The sequence below is a fragment of the Pelophylax lessonae genome (genome assembly GCF_965119305.1).
Source record: "Pelophylax lessonae genome assembly, chromosome: 5".
Classification (NCBI taxonomy): domain Eukaryota; kingdom Metazoa; phylum Chordata; class Amphibia; order Anura; family Ranidae; genus Pelophylax; species Pelophylax lessonae.
Genome location: NC_138772.1, coordinates 510,755,513 through 510,773,291, shown reverse-complemented (window position 1 = coordinate 510,773,291; position 17,779 = coordinate 510,755,513). Strand labels below are relative to the sequence as shown.

Here is a 17,779-nt window from a genome sequence, read left to right as displayed (position 1 = left end):
ACAATCGAGTAGGTACTGTTTTTTCAGAGCCGTACCGTACCGTTCGGTTCCATGCAGTGGAAAAGCAAACCTATAAGGTACCGTACCGAACCGTTCCGACCCTATACCATGCGGTACCGCAGTGGAAAAGCACAAAAGCGGGCCGAACCGGTACGGTTCCATGCAGTGGAAAAGCGCCATATCACAGATAAATACTGTACATATTTGCCAGCACACCAAGGATCTTGCATAGCAGTCTGAATAAACTTTTTATTGCAAAAGGATCACATCAGGATAGGTGCAACATTTTGGAGTCATGCAGGACCCCTTTTGTCAGCCATTGAGGGATATCAGCTTGCCATCTAGCATCACATGCCTGACGAAGGGGTCCTGCGTGACTCCGAAACGTTGCACCCATCCTGATTTGATCCTTTTGCATTAAAAACTTTCTTCGGAACTGCTGTGCAAGATCCAGGGCCAGATTAACGTAGGGGCTATTGGAGCTGCAGCTCCAGGCCCCTACCTTTTATATAGGCCCCGGGTTGGCCATATTCACTGTTACCGCTCTTCTGTCACTTGTAAACACAGAAGTCTGGCTTCTATGCTCGCTTCCCCAGGCAGCACCCTCAGAACCTCCCCACACAGCGCGAAGGCCGGACAAGGAGGGACAGTTGCCGATGCATGGATGTGTTTATGGGCTTCAGAGACAGCATCCCATGTTGAATTAGGCATGCATGGCTGCACCCTTCCTCCTCTGGGTGCATGCCAAGGCACGGCTCTTAAGGCCCTTCAAAATCCTCAGCACCAAGCCCATGATGCTCTTAATCCGGCCCTGGCAAGATCCTTGGTGTGCTGGCGAATATGTATGTATTAATGCAGCAAGGTTCGGCGTTGAGGCTTGCGTAAACGCAGCTGCAACCAGAAATTCAGAGCATCTTTTTTATTTCCAACTCTCAATGGTTGGAAATAGTGTTCTCATTGTCTAGAGGTTACATAAGAGTAATAAGTAATAAGAGGAGTACAGTAGATTACGCCTGCCTGTCCTCTCAGACTGTACGAGACGTCTGGAGATGTGCTTATAACAGGCATTCCTCTTGTACAGATGAGTAATCAGTTCCTCTGTCACTTCCCTGAGTTGGATGGAAAATACATTCCTTTTGGTGAGTATTACATGCAGGTTTTTCCCCTCTTGAGGGATATCAGCTTGCCATCTAGTGTCCATAGACTGCAATGTTTGTTTGTGGAAATGTAGTGGGCGGCAGGAATTTGGAAATCGTCATCCTTCCGAAAGCTGCCCAATTCAGGATCGCCCACCAATAGGGTCCCACTGGATGGAGCCGAGTTCTATATATGGGGAGGATGTAGACTTCTCAGGCACTAATTCCAGAAGCACAGAAGGTATCAGTACTGAGCTCCAAGGCTGGGACATCATGTTCTCCAGAAGGAACCTTCTCCAAGCCCTCTGCACCATCTTTCTGGTTCATAAAGTAAGTGATACCTAAAATGTTATTACCTACCTAATCAGAAAACCTAAAGACTTCTTCATTTTCAGGATTCTGTACACCTTTAGGATATGCATGGCATTTTCAAACATTACTGCAAAATTCAATAACCAAATTATTGACCTAAATTGAAAAAATTGAATTATTGAAAAAATAATTACATGGCAATAGATAAATCCAATAAGATTAGTCCTTTCATCGCTCTACTGCTGTCCGAAGAGCAATACGGTGATGAAAAGGATAATGCTATTGGTTAATATTATTTATTACTTTTTTGTTATTTATAAATGTGTTTTGTTTTTTTTCTAATTATCAGCAAATGAAAATATTTTGGGGTTCTTGTTCAATATTTTTAATGAAAGAATTGCAGAATGTACATAATATAATTAGAGCCGGTTCACACTGAGGCGACACGACTTCGGGGGGCGACCTGTGAAGACACGTGCACCGCGACTTCGGCGCGACTTGCAGGGACTTCACATAATGGAACTTGTGTCGCTCCTATTAGAACGGGTCCTGTGCTAATCAATGGACCGCGACCGAGCGCGACTTGTCAGGCTGACAAGTTGCCTGACAAGTCGCGCTAATGTGAACAGGCTCTTAGGGGTTCTTAAAGTGTTTAAAAACCCAAAGTCTATGTTTTGGTAAGTTGAGAATCATGCCTTAAAGTATATTATTTTCTTAAGTGCCGGTTCACACTGATGCCGCTGCGGCGATCGCATGTAATGTCGGAGCGCACTGCTCCTTCATTACATGCGATCGGCTGTGCGGTGCGAGTTTAGCCATACACTTTGTATGGCTAAATTCACACCGCACCCGCAGCAAAGACGCACAGGAGTTTTGCAGACGCATCAGGATCGGATCGCACAGCGGTTCACACTTGTGCGATCCGATCCTGTGCGAACTGCAAGATCGCACTGCGATATGCGATCAAACTGGGGGTGTTGTTAAGATTACATTGACACCCCCAGCGTATCGCATATGGCAGTGTGAACTGCCAGGGGTGCGTTTGCGATGCGGGAACAGGCTGCGAATTCGCAGCCTTCCCACATCGCATAAGTGTGAACCGAGCCTAAAACGTAACCATAGGCAAAACTTTTCTTTTTGGGTTTGGATTGAGTGGAGAAGGGTTAGAACACCTGTCAGGTTTTATTGCTGTCTGGGACCCCATTCAAGAGATCGACCTTCATTATTTATCCTGTGAAAGTGAAAGAAAATCCCACATTTTGGATTGTCACCAGAACAGGAAAAGAGGGGAATTCTTCCAATGGGGATACTATTTTTGGTGACAACCAGGGATTCCCTTACTTTGCAGGGATTTCCTCTCACCTCCTGTTGTGTCTATGGGACAGGAAGAGAGGAAAAATCTCCCCAATGGGAAACAGATGACAAAAAAAAAAAAATTGACAGGAATTATAACCCTCCATTTATCTACCTAATATAAAAATAGCCTATAGTTCCACTCTAAGCCTTGGTTCACATTGGAGCCACTTGTCATGCGATTTTACAGGTCAAATCTCATTATAAGTCACATCCTATTGCCGGCAATGGCACTGTTAAAATCATTGCAACGTAGACTTTGCGGTGCCACACGCATTTGGAAAAGTAGTACATGCACCGCTTTTGGCGATTTTGGGTGCGACCCGAATAGACATCTGTGCATGAAGCCGCACAGATGTCTTCAAAGTCGCACTGAGATGGGGATTTTGAAATTGTGCGATTTCAGATAAAGTTGCACTATTTGAAAGCCGCAGTCAATGTGAACAGGGGCTAAGGGCTGGTTCACAGCAGAACGCGATAGTGAAAATCCATGTTTCATGCTCGTCTCCCAATCCATGTTCACCTACAGTTGCGATCTGCAGTGGGTGTCAATAATAATGACACCCCAAACACAGGTTGAAAAAGCAATGCGTAGATCGAATGCTACAAAAGTACCATGCAATGCAGTTGCAGTGAGTTTCTAAAAGTAGCGCATGCACTTTTGGTGCTGTGCAGTGCAGTGCGTTTCAGCCCGTACAAAACTAATGAGCTGAAATCGCACAGAACTGCATCTGCATCACAAAGGAATGCACAACTTGTTTCTATGCGATTCCTGGTGTGAACCGACCCTAAGTAAATAATTGTTAAATACATTTGTTGCAAGGCTTCCTACCTGGAGATCCCACCAGTAACAGCACTTCCTGTTGCAGGCTGACAACAGTAAGTCACTACCTTCCAATTATCCGCAATGTTGTCAGCCTGCTGTGTGCACTCCTGCAGTTGGCTGTTGGGCTGATCCGGTACCTGCAAGGCAACCGCTTAGCGCTGTCATATCTGAAACAGGAAGTGCTGTTACTGGCAGGATCTCCAGAATAGAAACTTTGCAACCAATTCACAAAAAAGGATTTTCTGTATACAATAAGGCTCCATTTACACTAGAGCGACTTGTCAGGTGATTTGTCAGCCTAACAAGTGGTCCATTGACTGCTACAGGACCCGTTGTAATAGGAGCGACACAAGTCGCTCCGACTTAGAAAAGGGGTCCTGTACTACTTCGGGCGACCTCGGAGCGACTTGCATAGACATTCATTATATGAAGTCCGTGAAAGTCGCGGTGCACGGGACTTCACAAGTTGCCCCCGAAGTCGCGGTGCACGGGACTTCACAAGTTGCCCCCGAAGTAGTACAGAGTCGTGCCGCTGCAGTGTGAATGGGCTCTAAGACATGATTCCTAACTTACTGAAAAATAGATTTGAGTTAACATACTCATTAAGGACAAATTTTCAGTATTTGTTTTTCCTTAATTAAGAATGTGAATATGAGCAACTTTATATAAATAACTTTACCAATGTATGTTAATGTTTTATACGCTACATCTGTTCCTGTGTATAGCTTGTAAGTACATATACCGGCGCATTCCATAAAATTAGAATATTATCAAAAAGTTATTTTATTTTAGGATTTCATTCAAAAAGTCACATTCATATATTTTATATAGACGCATTACACACACAGTGATATATTTCAAGCATTTCTTTCTTTTAATTTTGATGATTATGGCTCACAGCCAGTGACAACCCCAAATTCAGTATCTCAGAAAATTAGAATATTACATAAGACCAATTAAAAAAAAGGATTTTTAATACAGAAATGTTGGCTTACTGAAAAGTCTGTCCATGTACAGTATAGTATGCACTCAATACTTGGTCCGGACTCCTTTTACATGAATTACTGCATCAATGCGGCGTGGCATGGAGGCGATCAGCCTGTGGCACTGCTGAGGTGTTATGAAAGCTCAGGTTGCTTTGATAGCGGCCTTCAGCTCATCTGCATTGTTGGGTCTGGTGCCTCTCATCTCCCTCTTGACAATACCCCACAGATTCTCTATGGGGTTTAGGTCAGGCGAGTTTGCTGGCCATTCAAGCACAGTGATACCATGATCATTAAACCAGGTATTGGCACGTTTGGCAGTGTGGGCAGGTGCACCGCCAAAAGATGAGAGATGAGAGACACCAGACCCAACAATGTAGGTGAGCTGAAGGCCGCTATGAATGACATCAATTTGGACATGAAGGACATCAATTTTATTAGGGTACAGCGTCACAAGACTGCGCAATTGGCAGTTAAAGTAACACAGTGCCGTATCGCAAAAAAATGGCCTGGTCATTAAGGGGTAAATTCTTCCTCTCCAGAAGTGATGAACTGTGTATTGAATGTCAACATGCACCATAATGTATATCAGCGGGCACTGATATGTGTTGATGTGCATCATGATGCATCAAAATGTGCCATGATGCACGTTGAGGAGTTTCTTGACGCAGGCCTTGGGGTGTGTTTTGATGCGTTTGCGCCACTTTTAATGGAAATCGCACCATGCAAAAAAACACAGCGTGAATCTATCGGACAAGTTGGAACTGGCTGCATATCTAAATTCCTCTAGGTGAACGTCACCGTACGTGATTACTGTCACTACCTGCAGAGAGGAGAAAGTGATCTCACTGCAAACATTTAGTGGAAACATATGAACATGTCTAATCTGCTGCAGTAGATGTGTCAGATCAGGTCATGCAACCTTCCAACACCTCCATTGCGGCCCACAGCCATTTTAATAAGTTAAATTAAACCCATTCTATAGATTATTAAAGTTGAATGTTGGGGGAATTTGAAGTGGGGCTCTTCCGACACTGCAAAGCTTAATTGCTTGTTTTTTGCATTGAGTGCCATTAACAGTTAAGTGGTACCCTATGCTACCCATTAGTTACCTAATCATTCACTCCTGCAAGCTCCCCACAGCCGCTTCTCTTCAGCTCTCTTTTGGTTGCACTCTGACGTCATCACGTACAATGTAGGACCTGCAAACCTTATTTTTTGTTTAATATGTTTTTATTAAAATATAGGAAATACATAAACAGAGATATACCTATATTACAACCGTAAGTAAACAAATTCCATGTACAATTTTGTGACATGTAGGAATAACATAGGGTATCAGGATATAGCATATGGATTGGTACACGTGAAACCCACATATATGGGAATTATGTAGTATACCAGCAAACCTTCATTGTAAGTGAGGACACCAACAGCCCACCAAAACCCAGTTTGTTGGAGGGAATAGGAAAAAGTCGGGTGCCGAGGAGCTTAGTTTAAGTAAAGTGAAAACTGCTTATAAGTTCCGGTTCACATATGTGCTGCCCTACCTGCAAGAAACACGGGGAAGGAAGCCTCCAACCTTTCTTATTAAATCACAAAGCACCTTGTAGTTTGGCGCACATTAAAATGCTCCATAGGTGACGATGCATGGAGGTCTCATTTAGAATTAATGGCACCCCCGTGTGTCTACTAAAGTGCACCGTGTTCCTCTGCAGGACGGGAACATTCCCCAGCCACAGAGATGTCCATCATTTTTTGTATTGGTGACAATGGCCACCAGGACTAATAGAGTCCATCAGCACCCCCAAAAGCGTGACCAAGCTGTCACCAACTACAGATGATTTGGAGCTGCTAGGTGCGGCTCAAAAATGAAGCCAGAACTGTGCAGCCAATTACAGTGCGGCAGATTTGGGAACCCTGCCTACTGCCTTCAAGAGTTATGACCAATTTAAAGCTCCCACTCCTCAGTTCTACAGTCAATATACAAAAAATCATGGAGAATAAAGGTTGCAACGGAACCATGGAGACTATTGTGAGGGGCTTACCTGCACCATACCCTATCCAGATACAAAAAGAAATCCATAACTGGACAGGAAATTATTTTAGGCTCATGTTGTAAATATTTGCCTTGCAGGTGGTTTCTCAGAGATGCCCATCGCAATGTGGACCTTGCCCAGAAGACCCACCCAGGTGTGCTCCCAATGTACCAATTGCATTAGATGGCTGTGCCTGCTGTCCCGTATGCGCACGACAAGATGGGGAGAGCTGCTCAGAAGTGTACCCATGCCAAGAGGGACTTTTCTGTGACTTTAGTGCAGATCTCAGAGCTGATGTTGGCATTTGCATGGGTAAGTCAAACCTGGTAAAATCAATATAGCTGCAAACTCCCTAATTAACAAAGCCACTGCAAACCCATAGCAAACAGCTTTCTCTTTTACTTCCTAACTGCTTTAAATATATATATTTGTGGAAGCACTAGAGGGAGCTCTCACTGGCTTAGTACTACTATTACTCTTTCTTTTAGTAACTGTTGAGATAATACACGTGTTTGTTATAGGCTTTAATATAGCTTTTACTATACTATGCATTCACATCAGTCCCTGCTGTCAAATAGCTTACAATCTAAATTAACTATCTCACATACAAGGGCCTATTTAGACAGGAGTCAATTAAGCTACCAGCTTAATTGCAGAAGGAAACTGGAGTAACCAGAGCAAACCTACAAAATCACAGGGAGAACATGTGGAGTCCATGTAGATAGGGGATGCCATTGGAGAACTTGGGACAAATCTTGGGACACTTTTTTCCCTGGGTAGGTCCAAAAACCGGGGATGTCAGGACACTATATCATAGTTGGCATGGAGAGAGCCAGTCACTTTTCATTTCTTGCAGCTGAGAGTGGGTGAGGGGTTGTTAAGCACAGTGTGTTTTTTTTGTGTTGGCTGTGGGTGAGGGTGGCAGAATGAGTGGGCATGTTGGAGTGCAGTGTGCATGTAGTAGGCAGACAGCAATCTATGACTTGGTAGACGGGAGGCCACAGTTCAGAAGTTGGCCATCTCGGATCTGGGGAAGGCATGCAGTGAGGTGCTCCCAAGCATTTCTTCCCTTGGGATGTGGGGCTGGGCCCATAACAGCTGTCTCTGCTGCCCTCCCCTTTGTCCTGGGCCTACCTGTATGTATTTATGTATGAAATACCAACCTAATTTGTAGAATAATAGTGTACAGTACAGTACAGTACATTTGTGTTTTACAGTACAATTGTGACTTAGTATGTACACCGTTGGGTTCAGTAGGTCACTGTATTTCTTTTTTCCCTTCATTCTCCAGCCCTGGAAGCCGACAAATGTGTGTTCAATGACATGGTGTATCGCAGTGGTGAAACCTTCCAGCCCAGCTGTAAATATCACTGTACATGCCAGGACGGGCAAATCAGCTGCGTTCCCAGATGCAACAATGACCTGCTGCTGCCAAGTCCTGAGTGCCCCAACCCAATCAAAGTGAAAGTGCCCGGCGAGTGCTGCGAGAAGTGGATCTGCAACTCCAAAGAGGAGGTGGCGATCGGCGGTTTTGCAATGGCCGGTGAGATGCTCAATAGTCATATATCAACATCATTATTTTTTTTTTTTACAAATATATGTTTAAATGCTTTATGGGATCTTACAATCTTTTACTGGTTATCAGTTTTTTTATCTTGTCCATACAAACATGTTTTTTTTTTTATAAGGCAAAAAAACAATGTGCATTTGCACTTAGTAGTAGCAATTAATTGATTTGACTTATAAAAAATTGGAATGGCTGTTAGGGTTAATGCATGACACATCATCCCTAGCCTCTTGTTTCATTGTATATTACCTTGATGTATTTACTTACTATCATAGGCGTGCGTTGAGGGTGAGCTGAGTGTGCCTGGGCATACTCTAATCACCCTGCTGATATTTCACCAAAGCCCCCCAACAAGGCTCTTAAAAATTTTTAAAAAATATAAAAAAATAAAATTGTAAGAATAATATGAAAATAAATTTGAATAAAATAATACAAAAATAAAATAATACAAATAAAAAAAAAAAAAAAAATATATATATATATAATATATATATACTGTACTATATATATATATATATATATACTGTACTATATATTTTATATATATATATAAAAACTATATTTATTTTATATACACTTTTATATACACTTATATACACCCCTAATGCAATAGGCTGCGCACACCTATGCTTACTACATATAATAGTCATACGTAGGACATCCATCAGATTGTAAAAAGTGTGGCCAGTTTAAGATTTACCAATGTGTATTTTAATGTGTATGGTAATTTTGGAGTTTGTTGCGTTATCTGATTGAAACACGTGACCAGTTTATGTTTAGGTGTAAACTTATATATGGTAATCTGTTGCTGCCAGTCATATGCATTAACGTACAGCTGGCACACAGTAGCTGCTTTGTCACTGACAGCTCCCATACATACAATACAATGAGTGCACCAAACAAAGATCCAAGAGTCCAAGGTTTTCAATGATAAAATTGATTCATAGCAGAAAAAAACCAACACATTTCGTTGGCCAAACAAACTCCCCCGTTCATTAGGGCTACAAAACAAGTACAGATAAAAAGGTCATCAATATAAAGGTAAAAGGTCAACAATAAAAAAGTGAACATACAAGGAAAAAACAATGAATAAAAAAGAGTACATTTTGTACTTTTTTTTTATACATTTTTACTTGCATGTTCATTTTTATATTCTTGATCTTTTAGTTTTATATTAATGATATTGATGACCCCCTTGTATCTGCCACTTGTCTGAGACCCCATAAAGTGTCGCTCACCGCATAAAAGGAGCCGGTTGTACTCTGATGATGTCATCTTTAAAAATCTTAATTGAAAGCCACATAAACATGGGGAATACAAAACAGGGAATACAGGCAATCTCTGTGACCAAGCCCTGTGGGTGGGACGAAATGCGTTGGTGAGGGCAGTGATTTAGTGGGACTCTCTGTAAGTATGTAGCTTTTCAACAAAGCTTTTTAGCAATCATGTCTTGGAAGTGCGACCGTCTCCCTTTTTGCAAGCTCCCAGTCACTGTATACAAGCCAGGGGTCTATGCTCACAATTAGATGATCGCTGTGACAGCCAATCACAGTAATCACATCGCTGGCCTACCTACCCACCTCTGGCAAAGTGGATCTTCATATGGTGGTAAATGGTATTAGATATCTCCTGATTTTTTCTGATTAAGGGAAAACTGGCCCAAAAATTAATATATTTTTTTGATTGTTAGAGTTCTATTCCTTGCCATTAAATTTCATAAAAATAATAAAGAAAATCCAGGGAGTTCAAGGATGACCAACAGATCCCTGCACAACATAATACAAATAATAAAATTAATGTTTAGTTACAAAACAATCTAAAAGACATCTGGAGAGATTTACTAAATCTGGAGCGTGCAAAATCTGGTGCAGCTCTGCATAGAAACCAATCAGCTTCCAGGTTTTGTTGTCAAAGCTTAATCGAACAAGCTGAAGTTAGAAGCTGATTGGTTACTATGTAGATCTGCACCAGATTGCTCTAGTTTTAGTGAATCTTCACTACAGTTTTCATTTGACTGAAAGATATTTAAAAAAATTCCATAAACACTTACATCCTAATCAGTCTACGCGTTTTGTGGATGATCTGCTTCTTCAGGACTGTATTCTAGGATATTTACTATTACCATGACCCACCACCAACACATAATCCAAAATATGTTTTTCTACCCTTAACATGCATAGTGATACCACAAATGTGTACATTATTTGACCTTTGTAGTCATAGTAGGGCCCAGCAGAAGAGCTGTCATTGGCTGTCACAGTGATCGGGGGATTAGGAGCTGTCCTACTGGATTATCACTCTGGACCCGGGAGATGCTGGTGACAGCGCAGTCACAGCACTGGGAGCCCTCCCTTTACAAAAACAGATACACATATACTGTATGTGTTTAAATGGTGTTGAGGGGTTAAAACAGACGTAGAAAAGATTTTAATGAACTCTGTACATCGATGTATAAAAGGTTATTTTTTGAATATTTACCAGGCGTTCCACTTTAACACAGCAATATTTTCTTTTGCATTTTACAGCCTACAGACCTGAAGCCACTTTAGGGGTCGCTGTGCCTGATATGAGCGGCAACTGCATTACACAGACAACTGAGTGGAGTGCATGTTCCAAGACTTGCGGCATCGGTCACTCATACCGGGTGTCCAATAGGAATAATCGCTGTGAAATGCAGAAACAGGTCCGCCTGTGTATGGTGCGACCCTGCGAGGAGGAGAAACAGGGGCTTCTTGGAAAGGTAATGGCCAATAGCATAATTTAGCCTTTAATGCTGGGCTCACATATGCGAATTGGATGCGGATTTCTCCACATCCAATTCACATGATAAGAGAGTGTGACTGGCTCTCAATAGAGTCAGTTCACAAACCTCTGGGGTGGCCGCGGTCCGCATCGGAAAAGGGTCCTGTGCGTCTTTTGCCTCTGTTTCAGGTCTGAATTTAGGCAAACATTTGGACCTGATTCGCCCCTGAAATGGAGAACAGGGACACACCGGACCCCCTGCTGTGAGCCGCAGCCGCAGCTAGTGTGAACCCGGCCTAAGATGTATATTATGTATGTATGTATGAATCTAAATGTATGTCAATTTTGGATTCGGTGGCGAAGGCTTTGAACTGCAGTTAGGTTTTTGCGGCTATCTGGTGCTCCAATAGAGATGTTTCCCCTCACTTCCTGTCCAGTTGCCGATGGTTTTACCAGACAGGAAGGGAGGGAAAGTCTATAACAGGGACACAGACATAAAATGGCCTTCCTCTAATCTACCATAGACTAGGGGACACAAAGTTTGGCATCCAGATGTAAAAATCTGGTGGTCACCACTGAAAACAGCTGAATCGATCATTGGGTTCATGTAGTTGACTCTGCCAAGTGGCTCTGATCCTGGAACTATGCTGGCACCTTTAGGTGAGAGGTCAATCAGAGAACTCATTCAGCTCAAGAAACCCCTAGTAACTTCTGAAGGAACCCTAAGGTTCCAAAGAGTTCTGTGTCTTTTCGATAGATAGATTTACATACATTATCTGATTCGATGGGGAATCATTTGATCAGATCATTATAGTTATGGCCCCCATAAAACAAAAACAAAAAAAGTGTTTGACATGACATATTTGAAGACAATTCTCTTGGGGATTTTTTAGGGCAGTTCTCATATCTGATACTCCTTGAGAGCCTTTTATCCACAGATTTTTCTTGCCAATTTTTTTTTTTTATTTATAAGGTAGATCCTCTCCACAACTTTCCTCAACTTGTTTGGGCTTGGGACTCCAGAATGTGATAAGAGTGGCCCCCTCTCTTAGGCAGACCCCTTGGTACTCACGATACTGACCGGTCAACGTTTGATAGTTTTTCCGTGGCCCGCTGAGGGGGGGGGACGTCAATGCAGAGTGCCACAGCGTGCCCCCAATCAATGCAGAGTGCCACAGCGTGCCCCCAATCAATGCAGAGTGCCACAGCATGCCCCCAATCAATGCAGTGTGCCACAGCATGCCCCCTATCAATGCAGAGTGCCACCAGCGTGCCCCCAATCAATGCACAGTGACCAGCGTGCCCCCAATCAATGTGCAGTGACCAGTCAACTTACCTGATTTGCAGCGGCGGCTTCTCCTCAGTCTCCCCGCATCTCCTCGAGTCCTCCCTCCTCCTCCTTGGCCAATGGCATGGGTTCACCTTTCGGCCAATCAGGAAACGGGTCTCGGACCTGCTTCCTGATTGGCCAGGAGGAGGATCCGTGTGACAATAGCGAATATTCATTCGCTATTGTCACAAAATGGGTGGGCTGAGGGCGCACTGCTCTGTTCTTGGGCGGACCGGTACCATTTGATCCATGGACCGGTACCGGTCCGTGACCCGGGGGTTGGGGATCACTGGTTTCGAGTATTGGAGGAAACCGGTGTAATCAATGCTAGCATAAGGAAAACATGCAAACTCCATGCAGGATGACATCTGTATTCATAGGCAAAAAAAAGCTTACAGCGTAATGAAATGTGTGCACCTCCCTAACAAAAATGTTTCTTCATCTATTACAGGAAGGAAAAAAATGCACAAAGGTGACAAGATCAGAAAAGCCCATCCGATTTGAATACAAAAACTGCGTCACCATTCAGAGCTACACACCCAAGTTTTGCGGCGGCTGTGGGGACGGCCGATGTTGTACACCGCACAGCACCAGGACTGCCCAAGTGGAGTTCCAGTGTCCCAAAAACAGAGTTATGAAAAAACCTGTGATGTTCATTAACACGTGCGTCTGTCACTACCACTGCCCACGTGACACAAGCCTCCTCCAGACAGAAAACGCCATGTTCCCAGGCCTGCGAAGACCATTATAAGGATGAGATGAGACCCATTCTTAAAGTTCCAAAAAAACAAGCCATGGGAAGGCCAGTGAACTTTGAAATGCCCCCTGTTGATATAAATGTACAATGGGTGGCAGGAAAAAAAGCAGAGTGTAATTATAACATTTTTATACTTGCCGCATATTTAAAGTAAGTAATAATTTAAGGAGGCAAAAAAAAATCACAGACTGTTTTTTTGACTTTTTTTTTTTTTAAAACTGTAAATATGGTAATTTAAATGGAATATTTTAAATTTGATGTGTCTGTCTTACTTTTGATACCGATCTCGAATGTAAAAAGTAAATGTTATTTTATAGAAAATAGCGTACATTCCATTTAAGGTCCAAGCAACATGGATTATTTATTAGAAATTAGGTTTTGAAACCCAACCCCAGCCACAAGATGGAGTTCTAAACGGAGTAAGGGAGGGTTAGAACATCTGCGCCAGCTCAGGTTTTTCCGTGTGATTTTAAATACAGGAAGTGAGGAGAAATATCCCTCATGCATAGTTGCCAACATTTAAAAAAAATTAAAATTTCAAGGGACACTTTGCAGCACAGCTATCAATTACTTACCACACCCACTACCCTGAAGCTCCGCTCACTCCACATAATTAATCTCCGCCTATTTATCATCAGACTATAGGGTCTACTCAATATAGAGAGAATTACAGGAAACTAAAAGGGAATTTCAAACTAACGGCCAAAGTAGCAGAGTTGGAATTATTCCTCCCATTCAGCTGCACTACTTCTGCGTAACATTTACGGGCGCTTCCAGGGACAATGTAAATTACCCAGGACAGGCCCCTATTTGCCGGGACTGTCCCGGCAAAAACGGGACAATTGGCAAGTATGCTCATGGGGGCAGAGAAAGTAATTCAATCCTGGCATGTTCTAAACCAGGGGTCTCAAACTGGTGTCCCCCCAGCTTTTGCACAACTACAATTCCCATGAGGCTTTGCAAGGCTGACAGTTACAAGCATGACTCCTATAGGCAGAGGCATAATGGAATTTGTAGTCCCGCAACAGCTGGAGGGCCGCCAGTTTGAGACCCCTGCTCTAAACATTCCTCAGATTGCTAGAACTTGTGTCCACATGGCGGAAACTTGCTTAGACTTCCTGTTTGGTGTGAAACCTATGAAACAGAAAGGAAGTTGGGAGATTTAATCTTACTTCCTGCTTCCTGTTAAAGAGACAGGAAGCAAGGAGAGCAATGAGAACCCAGACAGCAATCACTCAAATTTCTTTGCTGACCATGAAATGCATGTGTGGTGGCACAGAGCCGGGCACCACACACGTGTCCATGGCGGCCGAGGTTTCAGAGAGCTCCCAGCACAGACTGTCACAGATAGCTCCTGGTCTATGGGAACCAGCGGTACAGGCTCCTGACAGCCAATCACAATGATCACAAGATTGGGATCCTCCCACCATTAAGACCCAGTTGAAGGGCCACTGGGTGGGGGTGGGAAGAGGGTAAGATCTGCTAGGCTACAATATCAGCCACATATCAAGTGCATTGTTTTTAATGGGTCGTCTGACTCATAGAGTTTGTGAGAATATGTAGTAAAGCACAACCAGAGCCAGAGTAAGAAATATGGCTGCCCCCATGTACACAAGGTTTTGAAACCATTATCACACTTTGATAAGATTATTTACATCAACTCAATCTCTTTAAGTGCCGGTTCACACTGAAGCGGCACGACTTTGGGGGGCGACCTGTGAAGTCGCGTGCACCGCTGTGCACCGCTACTTCGGCGCGACTTGCACGGACTTCATATAATGAATGTCTATGCAAGTCGCTCCGAGGTCGCCCCGAAGTAGTACAGGACCCTTTTTCTAAGTCGGAGCGACTTGTGTCGCTCCTATTAGAACGGGTCCTGTAGCAGTCAATGGACCGCGACGGACCGCGACTTGTCAGGCTGACAAGTCGCCTGACAAGTCGTGGCAGTGTGAATGGGCTCTTAGACATATTCCTAAAAAAAAAGGAATTGGCTATACATTCCCTTTATGAAACAAACAACTCTGGCATGAAACTTTATATGGAAGGGAATTACAATGAACCAGCTGTGATGTCAATCTTTGCCAAATCAAAATAACTGTTAAATTGTGTGCATTCCAAAATGTTTCCAAGTATTAGAATGGGAAAGGGTTATAATCCCGGCAGTTTTCTTCACACTTCCTGTCCAGAGATGCAGCAGGAAGTGAGAGTAAAGCCCCGTACACACGTACTGATCGTCGGCCGAACGATCGGCCGTCTTTTGTCCAGGGCTGTCGTGTCTGTTGAAAACTGCAAAAGACTGCACACGAATTTTGTCGGCCAACAACAGCCGACTGCAGAAGTGATGTCATGTGATAGTTAACTTTCCTTGTCTTTTTTCTTTTCTGAGCATGCCCAGTCTTGCTAATCTGCTGTCTGTCGGCCGAATTCTGTACTGACTGGCGAACAATCGGCCGTTCTGGTGTTGGCCAACAAAAATTTTAATGCCTGCACGACAGATTCTGTTCAGCCGAAAATGCGCTGTCGGCTGTCGGAAGCATCATACTAACAAGCCTACAATCGGCCGATCGGTCGCCGGCCGAATATTTACGGCCGACAATCGGTATGTGTGTACGGGGCTTAAATCTCCATAAAGTGCTGAGAATTACCCAAACAATTGTTACCAAAACACATGTCACTATTGAAACAATTACTTTCACTTCCAATCCAAAATGGTCAATTTCCCATCCCAACGGTCACCGGGACAAATAGCAAAAGCGGATCTATGTAGTGAGGACACAGCTAGCAATGAGAACTGGACAAGGGATTTAAATGATCCCTACTCTATCCAAAGGGTTTTAAATGATCCCTACTCTATCCAAAACTAAAACTGTACAGTCATAGGAACACTTGACAGCCATGACACAGGGGTCACAGAGGATGATGGGTTTACTAAACAGGGAAAAGCAGTAGCCGCTTGCTTTCATACTGCCACTCTCTCACTGAAAATCTGTCAGAGGATATACAGAGCAGTAAGACTGATCAGGAGGATGAGTAACTGCTCTGACTCTGAATTTACTGTGAAATAAGAGCTTGAGCTACTGAGCACTGTAGACAGTAGGGTTTTTAAGCATAGCAGTTGGGATTAGGCCAGAAACTTGTGGAAAAGAGGCCCCAAGCTCCCCCTGCTTGCTGGAAACAGGTAAATATAAAATATTTGCAAACAATAATTTATATTTACTGGACTAAAAAAAAACAAAAAAATAAGCATGTATATTTTAGTCCTACACATAAAGAAAGAAAACATACAATTACACTGTGCCTTACCTTTAAGCAGGCCTTGTACATTACAAATCCAGAAATTATATACTGAGTTGTGTGCTTCAATTTGACTTTGAGATTATTAAGATTTTGTAAGATACTTGTGTATATTTTTGTGTCCTTTTTTAACTTGTGTTGTACAGTGAAAAAATATATTTTTTCTAATAAATTGATTTGTGTTACCTCCTGTAGATGATTTATTTTGTGCCTTTCACTTTGTAATATAGGGCCTTTATGTTGCCCTGTACTGCCACCTATTGATGATGTGTGGGAACTACTCATAGCATCCCAGTTCCTGCAATGGTTTGCTTTTCTCTGGTTAATGCTGATTGGATACTCCTTCACCATTCTATCTATATTGTCATGTTACCCTACAGTCATTCAGTAAGCACCCAGCAGCACATCACTGATCATCTGGCTGACTTTTTTATATGATAGTTTGTGTTCTCAGACTATAGCTTTAGCTTAAATTAAAATAATTCTTTAAAATTTAAACTGATGAGAAAATGAACCCTAATCATAAACTAAGCACCCTAACCCCCTAATTGAATCCCTATCACTGAGCAACTCATCCATCAGTATCACGTACAGGGCCATCTTACTGCTTTGGCACGCTGGGCAGTTGCCCGGGGGCCCCACTTGCCCAGGGTGTTCCACCTGTCCAGCGACCCAGCCTCTGCCAAGCAGAGGGGGTGACACCCATGGCCGGCCGCCTGCCTGCCTCCACCGCTCACTAACACAGGAGAGCGGAGCAGGAGGCACTGAGGCAGAACGGGAAAGAGAGAAAGAGCAGTGCTGAATAGACATTGGGAGCTGCCGGAGTTACCCTTCTAAGTTAACGAGCAGGTGATTGGTTGCTAGGAACCCCTAGCAACCAACCAACTGTTGTTAACTTGGAAAGGTAACTCCGGCAGCTCACGCTGTCTTTTCAGGGCTGCGGTTTCGTTCTGCCTTATTGCCTCCTGCTCACTTCTCCGCTCTCCTGTGTCTCCCGCTCTGCATGCTCAAATAAGGTAGGAAGGGGGAGAGCTGGGAGGATCTGTGTAATGTAAAGAGGTCCATAGGTAGGTGGGGGGCTGTGTAATGTAAAGTGGTCCATGGGGGGCTGTGTAAAGTAAAGGGGTCCATGGAGGGGCTGTGTAATGTAAAGGGATCCATGGGGGGCAGTGTAATGTAAAGAGGTCCATGGGGGGCTGTGTAAAGTAAAGGGGTCCATGGGGAGGGGCTGTGTAAAGTAAAGGAGTCCATGGGGGGCTGTGTAATGTAAAGGGATCCATGGGGGGGGGGGCAGTGTAATGTAAAGGTGTCCATGGGAGAGGTGCGTAATGTAAAGGGGTCCATGGGGGGCTGTGTAATGTAAAGGGGTCCATGGGGGTCTGTGTAATGTAAAGGTGTCCATGGGGGGGCTGTGCAATATAAAGGGGTCCATCGGGGGCT

The 17,779-nt window shown here is 43.5% G+C and overlaps 1 protein-coding gene across 1 annotated transcript; it reads left to right on the top strand.

Annotated features, from left to right (window-relative positions):
• Positions 1-1,295: 1,295 nt before the first annotated feature.
• Positions 1,296-13,136, top strand: CCN3 (cellular communication network factor 3). Its single transcript, XM_082259891.1, has 5 exons — positions 1,296-1,466; positions 6,748-6,961; positions 7,941-8,192; positions 10,742-10,956; positions 12,740-13,136. The coding sequence occupies exons 1-5, from the start codon at positions 1,311-1,313 to the stop codon at positions 13,037-13,039; spliced, it is 1,137 nt and encodes a 378-aa protein (XP_082116017.1). The 5' UTR covers positions 1,296-1,310; the 3' UTR covers positions 13,040-13,136.
• The last annotated feature ends 4,643 nt before the right edge of the window (positions 13,137-17,779 follow it).

Bases quoted from the DNA above. Each gene is read 5' to 3' on its own strand.
- CCN3 (XM_082259891.1), top strand. From the start codon at position 1,311: ATGGAGCCGAGTTCTATATATGGGGAGGATGTAGACTTCTCAGGCACT. The intron at 1,467-6,747 runs GTAAGTGATACC...TTTGCCTTGCAG, and splicing joins CCATCTTTCTGGTTCATAAA to GTGGTTTCTCAGAGATGCCC. The intron at 6,962-7,940 runs GTAAGTCAAACC...TTCATTCTCCAG, and splicing joins TGATGTTGGCATTTGCATGG to CCCTGGAAGCCGACAAATGT.